This window comes from Danio rerio, chromosome 22 (genome assembly GCF_052040795.2).
Source record: "Danio rerio strain M-AB ecotype USA chromosome 22, GRCz13ab, whole genome shotgun sequence".
In the NCBI taxonomy this organism is placed as follows: Eukaryota; Metazoa; Chordata; class Actinopteri; order Cypriniformes; family Danionidae; genus Danio; species Danio rerio.
Genome location: NC_141042.1, coordinates 24,149,188 through 24,164,418, shown reverse-complemented (window position 1 = coordinate 24,164,418; position 15,231 = coordinate 24,149,188). Strand labels below are relative to the sequence as shown.

General features: G+C 35.3%; 1 protein-coding gene across 2 annotated transcripts in view; it reads right to left on the bottom strand.

Moving 5' to 3' along the window:
• aspm (assembly factor for spindle microtubules) overlaps positions 1–15,231 on the bottom strand; it is a 35,518-nt gene that overhangs the window by 17,584 nt on the left and 2,703 nt on the right. The window contains exons 3-18 of one of the 2 annotated variants that reach the window (XM_087302746.1): positions 13,748–15,176; positions 13,179–13,247; positions 12,987–13,088; positions 12,761–12,907; positions 11,801–12,037; positions 10,732–10,799; positions 10,477–10,618; positions 9,009–9,139; positions 8,686–8,861; positions 8,450–8,595; positions 5,620–5,705; positions 5,296–5,508; positions 4,491–4,695; positions 631–773; positions 373–501; positions 88–282 (exon numbers count right to left, since the gene is read on the bottom strand). In XM_087302746.1, coding sequence (XP_087158872.1) covers positions 88–282; positions 373–501; positions 631–773; positions 4,491–4,695; positions 5,296–5,508; positions 5,620–5,705; positions 8,450–8,595; positions 8,686–8,861; positions 9,009–9,139; positions 10,477–10,618; positions 10,732–10,799; positions 11,801–12,037; positions 12,761–12,907; positions 12,987–13,088; positions 13,179–13,247; positions 13,748–15,176 — 3,618 coding nt within the window. 2 annotated transcript variants of the gene reach the window in all.

Below are 15,231 nucleotides of genomic sequence, written 5' to 3'. Positions count from 1 at the left end.
TATTAGCCATTTGGAATCACTATAACAACATTATCTATTAATGAAAGGAATTCATAACAAATCAATACAGAATAAACAAATGAGAACCTGGATTAAGGTTGCAGCAGCATTTTGAAGTGCATAATGTCTCTCTTTTTTCAGCACTCTCAGCTTTTCCCGTGCACTGTACCCTCTCCATAATGTTTGGATCACAACAGCAGCCTTATTCTGTCGGATCAATCTTCTTTTCAGGATGAACTTCCGTGCAAGTGCTTGTATTTTAGTGGCAGCCAGGTTCTTTTCCTGTGTATGTAAAACATATTTAATGACAAAAAAGGCTAAGCAAAGGAAAATCCCAGGCTGCTCGACATTATATAAACACGATTGCCTTACATGCATAAGCGCAATGTCCTTCTGAAGCTTGTATCTCCGCCATGCACCCTGAATGACTCGAGCTGCTCTTGTTTCATTACGGAGATCCAAAAGACGTGCGCAAAGGAAGGAGAGGTAACAAGTGACAACCTGGGTGGGGAAAAAAATGTTTTCCAATCAGGTCAAAATAGTATCACACAGTACAAAAAACAAATCATCTATACAACCACAAATAACATTTGCCACTAATCTAAAGTAAAAGGGGATTCAAATATTCACCTTTTCGTTTGGAATAGTATTGGACATGTCCTCTGGATTTATCATAGCAGGCACGCCTCCAAGATAAGACACAGCAGTGTTCACCAACTGAAAGTTACTTTTCTCATTCTCAAGTAGCTCCCTGAAGTCCACTGTAACAGATTCTGAACCAAAACAAATCATATTTAGAAACACATATACAGTTATAGCCATCAATTTTTTAAATTAATATTCGTTTACATGCCAATTAATAAGACAATTAAAGTAAATCTGCTTAAATTAAAATTGTGATTATTATATTTATTAAATGTAATGTATCTGTTTCCAATTAAACAATTAGGGCCCTATCATACACCCAGCGCAATAAAGCGCAATATAAAATGTTTGCCACAATTTGTTGCTCTTTTCAGACAAACACAACCCTAATTTTTTTATGTTTTGAGCCACATTGTTTAAATAGCAAATCCCCATTGTGGACTCATGAGTGTGTTTTTTCATGCCAATTTGCATTTTTTTATTATAATGTTGTTGCTATTATTAGGAGTATTATTTTTATATGCAATTTATATTACATATTATATTTGTTTTAATAAAAGCATGTTTAGATTTGTCCACCTGTCGGGTTTTGGAGATGTATGTAGCAACATATGGGGTATAAAAATAGGACATGTGTTTCGATATTACATACATACATACATACATACATACATACATACATACATACATACATACATACATACATACATATATATGTATATATATATATATATATATATATATATAAACTCAGTTTTTTACCACATTTCGTTATTATTAATTTATACATTCGTTTGCTGGAAATTAGAACTGAATTTAGAAATATATTTGAAACACATCTTAACAAATTAAATTAAATATGTAGGCTAGTGGATGTTTTCAGTGGAGTGTGTACATCATAACACTGTTTCCTTATTCACAAAAATAAAGGAGTAACGTAAAGAATAAAAAGAAAAAGCAAGTAAAGAGGCTGAATAGAGAAGCCTCATTCTTTATCCTCGCGCAGATGGTCTGTATAACTGTTTTTTTTGCTAGTAAAGCATTAAGTTTGTCTGTTCAGTTTTTTCAGTTACAAAGTCCGCCATGTAAATAGCAAATGTGCCATGGTGCAACAAAACTGACTCTTAAAGGGAATGGGAGATCTAATTGGTTTTTCGCAGATTTTTACCAAAATTCTCAGCAGAAATAGCAAAAAACGTCTGCAGATTCCGTCTGGCCCTGCCCATAACTCATTAGCCGCATTTCCACTATTGGGCCATATGAGCCAGGGCTTTAATCGGGCCGGGCCGGGCCAATAGCCCGGGAGGTTGAGTAATGAGGCTGAAATCATGTCGCGTTTCCACTGTCGGGCTAGTAGCTCACAGCACGTCACACAAACACCGCCCACAGAACGTCCCTGAATCAAACGACACACAGCCCGCCCACTTCAGCAGGAATGAGGCAGATAAAGCACACCATAAAATCATCACGAAACGAAACCATTAAAATGAAGACAACCGAAACAAACAAACGACACGTTACTGTACAGCAGTACATGAAATGTCTATACACACAGACCTGTGTATTTCCATTCATTACATTTGTTTACTCGCCGACCGACTGTTGGCATTGTGCATCGAGTGCTCTCGCCATTAACGGAGGGACCCATCACAGTGAGCGCTCACATCCATAATATAAAGCCACAGAAATTCTCCTTTATAACTCGAAATGGCATATTTTATAACATCCTCGTTTTGATAGACGTCGTGTTAAGTGTTTCAGCACAAGAGCGAGTAGCCTAATAAAATATAGCCATATTCGTTGCGCTCAGCAGCTATTCACTAAAGCTCTTCATTTAAAGTTTCATTTATAAGTTTAACCACATCATATAAAAACATAAACACTTGTTTGAGGATATAGAACACATTTTTTGTTTGGACTTTCCCCCAATGTGTTTAAAGCTACGCTGCGCAGGACTGGGTGATAGAAAAAAAGGTAGGCAAGATTCTGCTTTCACTCACCCAAATAATGCTCTGTTTGCGCGATTTGATTAATATCATCATTTCCAAATACTTAATAAATAATATTTCAAACCTCCTCCGGTGTTTATTGTTTTTAGAAAATATCTAAAATCTTTTTTTTTTCAGATAGGTCTTTTGTAAAATAAAAGTTAGGCTATATGTGGCTTTAAAACGGTTTGATTTATGTATTGTATATAGGCTACCTACATTGTTATAGCTAGCTTTTGTTTATTTTATATTGGTTTATTTATTTAATGCGATTTTATATATATCGGATATTTGTAATTCTTTAAATTATATTTTAATATAGCTTAGGCTATTTTATCAAGATATGACACTATATTGTTTAAAGTCTCTCAAGTTGTATGTCTTTCTGTTGTATTTATATTGTGTATTATCTCCAAAATAAATAAAGAAAAAAGCCGCTCGCAGCATCAACAGAGCTGTGAAGGAGCGCTCTTGTCTGGCATTTAAACGAGCACAAACACACATTTTAAACTTGACAAAAACTCTCGAAAACCTTTATTGTCTGCTGTGTTTTTAATATGGTGTGATGATTATTATGCATTATTGAAACAAAGGAGGACGCAGCAAAGAATGTCACTATAAATTAAAACTACTTTACTATTTTATACAGCAGCCTTACATTTAAAAGGGAAACATAAGGGTGATCATACGCAAAAAGACCCCAGACTATAAGGCTAGATGTTTTCTTTCCCTTATTTATTTATTTGTTTGGCGCATGTTCTCATGTGCAATCAGAAAACTGCCTGCCTCTCCTTTCACTACGCCCCAGCTGGCCCCCCTTGGCCCAAAGTATTCGGCCCAAAGAAAGCCCCGCTTTGGCCACGGAAGTGACAGTGAAAACGCCACCGGCCTTGGCTCGCTCACTTTAGGCGCAATATTGGAAATGCGGCTATTAAGAGAATAAGCACAACCCTGTTAGACCATGCGCTATGGCGCAGAACTTATTTTTCAACCTTGAAATAGCAAAAGCGGATTCGGACAAGTCCTTAATGCTTGTCCGAAAAAAAGCTCCACACAGGCTAAACCGAGCATTTTGAAATGAGACGATCCAGCCTACAGAGGAAGGATCTCATCACCAGGCAACCGTAACAGCTGCTGTTAATAAGCTCTGATATTTTCAAAGTGATTTAAAAACTTATTTTAAGCAATCAGAAGGCAAAACAAGGTTTACAGAAGCTGGAAATACATTTCCTTTGGTCCATACATGTACACATAAGAAATGTAAATCGCTATAAAATCACTCTTTAATAAGACACGTCATACTCTTTTTGTTTTTTACATGTGTTAAGATATTCAAGTAAAATAAACTAAATTCATACATTTAAACAGGAGTTTTTGCGCAATGAATCTTGAGATGCTCAAGGCTGTGAAGGATTTGCAGCCTCTGAAAGGAGACACAGCTTGTATCTACAATAAATGTAAATAAACTTGAAAAAAAGCATTTTCATCTAAAACACTCCAAAGTATTGTTTTTAATTGTTTAAAGTTGGTCATCCACACTAAAACTACATGAAAAAACATGCTTCGACCTGTGTCATTTCTGCCTGATGTTTTTGGGTTACTGGCTCTTTGAAACATTGTGGCAACATGTCAAGGAAAAACAGATTTTTTTAATGGACCAACAGTTGCTGCGAGTAACAAAGGAGAAGCTAGAAACGCTAGTATTACATACTGGGAGAAGTGCAAAAACTTAGATAAAGACATCACCAAAATAGTGAGAAACTTGTGTTTTTAAATGACTATGTATTAGTGTAGACATGGCCTGAAACAGTGCTTCAAAGAAGCCAACATAACTTTGGGCAACTCAACTCAACTTACCAGACTGCATTGTGGCCAAATTTTCAAAAGAGCAATCCGAGTCACTGGAGGAGTTATTGAGTTCAACTCTGCCACGATGACCACATTCGATGGTCTGTGTGGTTCTCTGTTGAATCTCCTCTGCATGGAGATGACCAGGATGATAATGATGGATGAGGTAGCAGAGGATACGACCATCTGAGAATGACACGGTGAAGTTTTCAGCCTGTTAAAAAAAAAAAGAAAAGAGAAAGATGCTGTTTTAAAGAAAGATCCTATACAACCAGAAAGATCTCTACACAACAAAACACAGGCTAATGTCGAAGGTGTTAAAGGTCAGTATGGATACACATCCTAATTTACCAATTTATCGACTACAAAGGATCTGATCTCCGTTTAATTCTAGGCAACTTGATATTTTAGCCTTGACCTCACTGTTAGATAGGTTTTATGTACAGTATTCGACCAGATCTTTAACCAACTTCCCAATAGTAGATAAAATATTTTTTTTTAAATTTACTTTTAATCTTTTAACATCTTGGCTTCTGTTTAAAAGCTGCATCAGCCCTTTTTACTATTTATTCCGCAGATTTAGCCAAATTAATGATAATGTAATTCTGGACATGTGATTGAGATTGACAGATAATAAAAAGTTTGTATCACATTTATTCAATGATTATTGTTAATTTATTTTTCCATGGTTTTTTGTTGTTCGTTTAAAAAAATAACAAGTTATCTGTAATAATCAGTTTTGTAATGGTGAGTGTTCTATTATAAAATGTTTGCACATAAAACTCAATACACAAAGAAACGTTTTCCTAATCACCTTCAAGCTGTAGAACTCACAAACAGCATTGACCCAGTCCATAAGAAGCGTCACTTTCTGACTGGGATGCTCAAATGCTTGTCTCGCCTTCATTCTCGACACCGTGACACTGTTGTTAGCCATTATTGAGGCCAGTTTCTGTTTTGTTCTCCAGGTCTTCCTGAGGAAACTGATTTCTTCTTTGAGCTGATTCTCATCAAGCAGCACTTCCACCTATGCAGACAGAAGTATAAAAACAGAACACAAGTTCTAGATTTAAGCACGTATAATAATCAAAACAATAAATGATCCAAAAGAGGCTGGACTATAAGGTATGGCTGATACCTGAAAGGCAAATATGATTTTCCACAGGAGGTTTAGGGTCTTTTCCCTATGTCCATCCACAATGTCTCTGGAGTCAATGTTTGCTCCTTCAAAATAGCAAACACAACAAATGTAGAGCTTCCAAATACATTATATTTGATGAGTAACTTTTAGTTAGTTAGTAGTGATTGACCAAAACTTAAGCAACCTATAATATAATAGCCAAAATCACTGACCAGAACAGAAGAAAATAATTGATTTTAATTAGCAATATGTTAAATATATGCACTATACATTATTTATCATTTTATACAGCATCATTTGTCAGTAACACTTTAAAATAATGGTCCTCTGAGCATCTACTAACATGAGCTAAGCATGAACAATCTCATGCTGCATTTATTAATCATAGTTAAACCTTTATTGAGTTAATAAAATTCAAAGTTGTGCTTGTTAAGTTAGTGCTGTTGTAATGACTGTTTTTTCTGGATTAACTTTATTCTGCTTATTGCAAGGCTTCTTGCCACAAAACATAAAAATTAGACATTGTTCAGAGCTGAAATATTTTGTTAAATATTTAATCAAACGCAAAGCTGACAGAAATGAAAACAGTTGATGTAGTATATACTAACTTTTGCATTATTCAGTCACAAGATGGCGCCAAACTGTCAAAAACGCTGACAAACTAAACTGACTGAAGCATGTACAAAACTATTTATTATTTATTCACAAGACGGCACCAAACTTTCAAAAACCGCAACGTGACATACTTGCATAAACATTTACATGTGTCTGCTGGTCAATAAATTTGAAACGCATTCATTAATGGTCATGGTGATCCAAAGTTTTTGGATGAAATATTTAACACTAGCAGTATAACGCACCTTGAAATGTCACAACCAACCAATCAAAATTAAGTAACCCAGACAGCCATTTATAACATTAGTTAATGCACTGAGAGTTAACGCTCCAACAACATTAGCTTGATTAACTAATATTAACTAAGATTAATAAACTGTTCATTGTTTTTCATGTTAGTAAATACATTAACTAACAAAATGACCTTTTTGTCTAGTCTTTGCAAGTCTGAATATACCTTTCATAAAAAAAAGCTATTAGGCAACAATTGCCTTTAAACTGTTTAGACTTCAACAACAATTTAGAAAAGATGCATAATTTTGTTATTAAAAGTTTACCTAAAAATGCCTTAAGAGCAATTTAAATGTTTGTACAACTTTTTGTAGTTGATAAACTAACAAAAAAAGTTTTTTTTTTTTAATCAGCCAAGTGCATTCCTGTTTCTGTTTTAGCACAGAAATATATATTTCAGAACACCACTATTATCTCTGGAAATCTTTAGTGGTTATGCGTTAATATATTTTTCTTGTTTTCTCATGATCTTGACATATCAAAAGTTGTTACGTGCAGTGTTTTATATCAAAATAGCTTCTGAGGGACTCACGTTTTTACATTAATAGAAAATATGCATTAAATCAAAAGCACAATTATTCATCATAATCTAATTCACATATTCAGCAAACTTAGTGTGTCAGCAGGAACCAACACTTTATAAAAACTGTGAGTGAATATTAATGTAAATAATTCTATATACCATTAATCTAAAAATATACCATTAATCATGAATTTAAATCACATGTAATGATAATATCATATCATAAATATTTACATTAGATGCTGCCTATGCTGCTATTGTCTATTATAAGGAATGCGTCAATAGAGCTGCCATTTTAGTACAGGGTAGTGTTCCTTTGAAATGAATTTGGGACCAAGGAGCAGGGGAGGACTGGCCACCCGGAGTCATAAATATATAGACATACACATACGGTGGTCAGTATGCAAATATTTGTTTTAAATTAAAAAATTATAATTTTACATTACGTTTCTATATCGAAGGATAAGTGATCGCCGACAAAGAGCGAGTGTTTGAGTGCATGGAAAGGTATTATCCTCCCTACCTGTTAAATTTCTAATCCATGTCTTGAAACACAGCCCCTGTCCAGCTTTCACTTCTAATTCTAACGGAGGGAGTGATTTGAGTAATGAACGATTCATGTGAACCATCAATATCCTTGCATCTCCACTTTTCTGATCTAAATGGTATATAACATTTGTAATATTCAATAATTTAGGGTGGACAGTATGCACATTGACGCACTGAGTTATGTTCTCTGGCATCATTAAAAGTTACTTCAAAAACTAGCCATTACTTCACTTAGCCGACAACAATACAAGTTTCTAGCACCGCCGCATCTTGTTGTCATATTTTATGTACATTGTTTGCTGATTTTATTGAACAAAACTAGCATAAACCTACAATTTAGTGCAAGTTGGTGCTACTTTGCCTTATGGTCAGTGCAGTAAATGACTGTATTATCATCAATATCGTTACTTGTTTAGCACAAAAGTTCATAACATACAAAAATGTTAAAAAACGAAATCTTAGCTATGAAATGTTCTGCCTTTAGGCTTTGTTTGCTCATTACTACACACATTCGCAGCACAAAAGTCCAGCATATTCAGACTGGCTTTAGTCTTGACTAGTGCGATTAAATGACATTTGTCCTGGGAGCACTGTACAAATGTAGCGACAGCACTGACGCATGCTCAGAATATGTAGTGTATATGTCCATGATATCATATGATATTATTATATGGCTCTTCTGATTAAACGCCCCTATGTTTTGTCAAGATCACAAGTAATTTAAAGTCGTGATCAAGCAGAAACAAGGTTGTTATTTTGAGATAAGGAGAAAGAGAGAATATTTTAATACACGGCATCTTAGAACCTTAATTATATTTCAGAAAAAAATACAACAATTGTATCGCTCACCATGTTCATCTCGAAGGTCAACACCTTTGTTTTTCAGAACCTGCAGTGCCAAATCAACATTATGAACTTTCTGCAGGCGGCTTATAGCAGGTATGCGCAGTTTCCGAGACAAAGTCCAGTCCAGAGTAAAGAGCTCCATGACCCGTCTGAAAATAAAAATATTTAATATCATCATTGGCCTGGGTCACAAAAGCCATATTTTTAGGACTCATGAACAAGAAACAAATCAAACATACACTAAACGGATGCCACATTTCAAGTCAACGGCGAGTTTTTTCACGGCAAAGTTGAACTCATCAAGGGGAGTTTGGACATGGGATACTGCGAGACCCAAGTGACTGAGGTGCCGAGACAGAATACCTTCACCACTGAGGAAGTCTCGTGAGAAAGCCAGCAGCAGATCTTTGCTTGACTAAATGACAAAAAAAAAAAGATTATTTGCTAATGTAAATTTATTTTTTTACTTATATGATGCCCAAAGTAAAAAAAAATAATAATAATAAATATAAATATATATTTAAATTACATACATTGTACACAAATAAGCAAATAAAATGACCTTAAATTCAGCATCCATGCAAAACAAACAAGGATCATGTTCAATCAGTCTGGATTCTTTAGCTTTGTCCAGAAAGCAGACCAACAGGATTAGTTTCTTCAGTGTAAAGCGAGACAGTGCCTCCTCATGGCCTGGTGAGAAAAAGCAACAAAAGTCAAATTGAATTAAATTTTTTAACCCTTTTCACATTTCTGGGTTTCTCAACAGCAGAAGTCGTCATAGATAGGTAAACTTAGAGCGCAGTGAATAGGAGAGTACAACAAATTATTTTTTTTCCAGTCTTATTTGCTGAAAGACTTTCTGAAAAGGGAGGGGATTGTGTGAGAGTGATAGCAGCCAGAAGGGAGTCAAATTTACTAAACCCCGTAGACACTGCATTAAAAACACCTCGCATAAGTGGTGATTTGTTTTTTTTGTAATTTGATGAAAAGATGATATAATTCTTACACAAATACATATAAATGTTCATAAAAATAAAAAAAATACAAAATATTAAAAACTTTCAAGGATTTAAGATGCAGATTACCATTAAACGTGTCATAACAGTCTTGTGAAAAGGGTCCATTATACAGTAATTAGAGCCACTAGCTAAAACAAATGCATTAAAAACAACAATATAACAATGGCAGTAAATACAAATCAAATTACTTTAATACACTGTATACCAGACAGTAATGTTTTTAATGTTTATTTTTTTTATTGCAATAAATAAATAAAGACCCACTGGTTTGGAAGTCACCTTTTTCAGACATAATGCAAATGTCTAACAGGAATAGTCTAATAATGAAACATTTACAAATGTATTATAAACATGTATTTTTGTTTTGTTCACTCCAAACAAATCCTTTAAACTGAAAGTAAAAATGAAATCAAAACTAACCATATGAGTTTGTTAGCTCGCATTGCCTGTTTTGTGTTGAACAATTCATCTTTGGATGTCATCTGAAATCTGGAAATGCACATCCTACTTTTTTTTTTTTTTTTTATTAAATTCTCAGATTACGTGATTTTGAGGTATTGATTGTGGCCCAACTATAACTGTCAGTTTTGACAAAAAACCAAAATGGTGAGCAGGAGGTGTCTGTTAGGTTGTAATAACTATTGTAAACCCCATTTCTAATTTTTTTTTTTATAAAATGCTTACTTTAATACATCCAATCAGCTCGCAGCAGAAAGAACAAGCCACTCCCACTGTTTTCCCATTTAATATTTCATTTTTCTAGAACCTGCGTCATGAATCGAAAAATAAAATGGTCGCAGCATCTGATTCCTGTGGACTTGAGCAATAAAAAATATTTTAAAAAACTTATTTTTATATTTATGAGGTATATAAGCTTTGTATTTTTTGGCTTTCTTTACATAAATGAGGAATGCGTGTCATGTTGGAGTAAAGCTTGCTAAACATTTCTTGTGGGAAAAGCTGAGAGTAAAATACAGTAGATATTGAAAATACAGTAAATTAAGTTACCATCTCTATACAAATGCGGCACTTTAGAGTGTCTGAACTCAGCGGCTAAATCTGGGTTCCACAGCAGACGCCCAAGAATAAACATGGCCAGTCCCATGACATCATTGTTGCTTTCCAGTGATATTAGCTCTCCATAAATTGTCTGAAACACAGAACGAGTTAGAGACGTGTCATGCATTGGATCAAAATGTGGCTGATTGAATTTTCATTAAGTGATGAGACAAACAGTATGCTTTTACAATGAAAAGTAAATACCTCAAGTCCAATTCGCAGCCAAAGTGGATTGTACGATATGAGCCAGTTGAGAACTTTCTGGCGCTCACCTGAGAAATAAAAATTAAGAAAATAAGAAAAAGCAGTAGCTTAAGAAAATCTAATTCATTCATTAAAATGCTAAAAACTTAACATCCTCAGGCAAAAACCAGCTAGAAATGATATGAACAATAAAATAACATTGCTGATAATAAGAACTATAATTTGAATAGTATTATTCAAAAGGATCGTTGTGATTTTAACAATTATAATTCCAAATAAGGGCTGAACGATATTGGAAAAATCTAACAAATTTTGTTATTCATATTGTATACAAGCATAGATCAATACAATAAAAAAGATACAATAGAAATACATTATATAAACAGTGTAAACAGTAATCCGATACAGTAATTGAACAATAAAAATAATTCAAGAAAATTAATCATGATTTAAGTTACAAACGGTACAATTTTTTATTCCTGAATGCTTTTAAAATCCTCATAGTCACAAGGCTCAAAACAAAATGCAAATTAAACACTAAAACCCAGACTCAACATTGTGCATCCTGCAATGTGATTATTGCAAATGATCATATTGAGATATCAATGCTGAAAAGATGTAATTGTCCAGCCCTAATTCCTAGAATTAAATTGACCAAAAGTGACATTGGCATTTATTATGTTTAAAATAAATACTTCTTAATTATTTATCATTTCTGAATCCTAAAACAAGCAAATCCTGCTTCTCAGAGAAATATTAAGCGGCACAGCAGATTTCAACAGTAATGATTAAAGCAGTTTTCTAGAAAATCAAGAAACACTGATGAGAATTTAGCTTAAAAACACAGGAATAAATTACATCTTAAAAATAAATTTAAACAGTCAACATGCATTTTTTTATTTTAATAATATTTCAGAAAAAGACAGATTTTACTGGTTTTTAATCAAATAAATGCAGCCTTGGTGAACAGAACAGACTTTTTAAAAACATTACTTTTCCCCCCATTTTTAAACAAACCTATGCAAAAAAACAAACAAACACAATGTTAAAATACTTCAGCATCTCATACCTATGTCTTTCCAGAGATGTCTGTCTTTTCGCACAAGGAGTCTCTTGGCTTCTACTTCCAGTTCTAGCCTCTGGATAGCTTTCACCATGGCTTCTGATGTAAAAAGCTTGCAAGCTGCTCGCCTAAGGCGGTTGAGCCGTTGACGTGCTGTGTAGGTTCTAAAAGACATCTCTTCTTTTGTTGGTGCTTTTGGTATGTTGAATTTGTCGTTCCCCATAGTTAATGACAAGGCATTCACTAAGAGTCAACGAAATAGGTTATGAGACAGGAGCTCAAATTACTTCGTAATGTTCAACCTGAGTTGTCCAAACCCATAAAACTTTCATTCATCTTTGGAACACAACTAAGACTTTGATGAAATCGATAGCCAGAGAGATGTTGAACTTTATCAATAATGTCACAACTGTGGTTGAGACATTCAAACCATCTAAAAATTCAAAGTTTAGAAAGATACCAAGAACACTTTCAAAATGCTCCATGCGCATCAGCTAAAGACAAGAATCTGTTAATTTTTTTGGTGAAGTTAAAAGTTCTTGTAGCTTCATGAAATGAAGGTTGAACCACTGTGAAACACTTTGGTCCAATTCTATTTTGTGTACCCCTTGGTTTTGAGTTTGGTCTGGGAAAATCTCAGTTTTAAAGGCTATCTAGCCCTTCCCCTTTGCCCTACCCCTTCACGTGATCATGCAAAACGAAAGGTAGAGGTAAGGGGAAGAGCTAAGGGGTAGAATTGGGATTGGACCTTTAACTCTTCTTAGTACCTTTCTGGACTTTAAAGGTCTTGGGACCTTTGTTGTTTATAAAAGGTAAGAGAGCTCTTGGATTTTACCTGAAATATCTTAATTTGTGCTCCAAAATTCAACAAAATAACTTACACATTTGGAACAACATAAAGGTGAGATGAGAACTTTAATGATATCCAATTACTTTAGGAAACAATCACTACAACAAAGTGCCTACCTTTGGTAACTTCAGTAGCAACTTTGAAGTCATCAGGAGTGAGAATGTAGTTCATCCACCAAGTAAAGCCTCGCTCTTGCTTTTCGATCCATCGCTCATCATAAAACATGTTTTTTGCCGCAAATGGCAATGGATGCCTTGGAATGGCTGTCAGGATTTTACAACATAAGTAACTATGCATCTTACAAATACATAAAACTGTATGAATAAAGCTGTAAAAGCATACCCGTCTGTGTCGGCTTCATAAAGGTCAGTCTGGCCTGTGCCACAGCTACTATCCTCGCAGTCTTTCGAGTTGAGCTATTGGCTGACTTCACAGACCGAGCATCTACATCAGTGAAACATGTTTTAAATCATATCGCTGACTGGTCATACTAATAGCAAGTGTATTTCAGGATATTCTTAAGAAGGATTGTACCTTTTTGAGCTGTTTTTGGAGAGGTTTTCTTTGGTGGAAGCCTTGTGAATTTTCTTGAGCTTGGGGGTGCTTTAAGAAAAAAAAAAGGCTCAAATTAAACAACATCCAAACACCTCTTACAGTAAATCGCTCGAGAAATCGATTTGTGTAGATTCTGAGTTTTTCGCTATTCTCTCTTGAATTGATTCTGATAGCGTTGTATGCTTTACAATCAGCTTTATTCTGTTTGAAACTAATTCCTTACAAATACCACTCAAACCTAAAAATATACTTAAAGCTTGAAATTGATTCAAGCGCATTAAGTGTTCAAAGTGAGTTGTTTTTACATTAATCTTATGACATAAAAGCCAACCCACATGAACGCACGAGCACTCTTACTCGTAAGAATTTGAGCATACCATTAAAAACTAGCATAGAGTGCCATCTGGTGTTAAAACTAGCTTAGAGTGCCACCTGCTGTTCCCGAGGACTGGAATTGGGAAGCATTGGAATAATGCATTTTAAAAAATCTCAGAATCAATGTCTCAAATGATTTTTCGCCACAGCTCTATTGCGCATACTTGACTCACCAACAGCTTTTCGTTGTGGTCCAGATGTAGACCTTGAAGTAAGTGTTCTTTCTTGACTTGGTTTCTCAGTTGCCTGCGCAGGAGCTCGGCATTTTTTTGCTTGGATGTTTGACTTGTCTTCTGAGTGACCTCTCAAAAACTCATCGCTTTTTCTTTTTTTACTTTGCACTAATGTCCTGCTTTGCACGGGAAACTGATTCTCCAAAAGATTTGGTTTTACTTTTTCAGAGAAATGACTGGCTGACAGCTCTAAGCTGCTTGACGGACTATTACTAACAGAGGGAAAAACTTGAGGTCGTATGGGAGAAATAGAGGACAAAAGTTGGTCATGAGGGGATAAATTTGAAGTTGGCTTCTTTTTTGCAACTGGACAAATTTTCGATTCCAGTGGCAGATCTGGACTTGAATCGGAGCTGATGACTGGTAGAGCAGAGAAGCTGTCAGGAGAACTTGTGTTGGATTCTGCATTACTAGGCTCTGAAAGCTCCAATGTCTTCTCCAAGAGTCTGCGCCTTGAGGTTTTCTTCTTACGCAGTCCTGGACTCTCAACAGAAGCATCTGCTTTGCTTTTGACCACTGTGGCAGAATTAACAGGAAACGTCTTGGGGTCATCTGGGACATGGGTGTCATCTACTTTAATTGACTTTGTCACTGTGGCGGTGCTAAAAGGTAAAGCCTTGAGCCTAAATTCATCTTGATTTGATGCAATGCCTATGGCTTTGTTGGGTTTCACACAGAAAGTCAACCTCGGGTCAGCAGTTTCAACTGGTGGTGAAATGACTCTTCTTGCTCTAAAGAACGCTCCTGGGTCCGGTTTGTCAGATTCCAGAGAATCAGAAAAATCGAAGCTTGAGCAAGCATTCGGTGGGCTTACTGCATGCGACAGATCTGATCCTATAACATCCAGAGCATCTTTTACAGACAGAGACAATTTCTCTGGCTCTCGACTTTTATCCTGCACAAATTGTCCAATCACAGGAAGTGGACTCTGAAAGCCTGACGACAATGGATTTCTAAACCTCTCTGGGGTGCTGGCAGGAGAGAGAGTTTTATTCAAAACTCTTGTGATTTCTCTGCACTCTATTTGACGTGAAGAAGGTGCATCCTTTTTACCTGGTGTATCAAGCAATCTTTCTGCTGGCACCAAGACAACCACTGGCGAGTCTTTTTGCAAATGTACATTATCAAAAGTTTCCGTTATAAAAGCAGGCTTTGTCATCTCAGGAGTAGATGATGGTGTGTTTACCCTTCTGGACCCATTTTGGTTTAATGGGGACAATGGGTTTGAAGTTCTGTCTTTTCTGTATTGTGACTGACGAGACACGTGAAACGTCTTATTTACAGATTTGATAGGCATTGTTGACACTTTCTTCTCTTTTGAAGGTGCAGGTACCCCCTTCTTGGATTTAATTGAATCCCACAAGGTTTTCTAAAAAATAAATATATATATATATTTGTAAGCACAAGTAATGATTTTTTTTTTA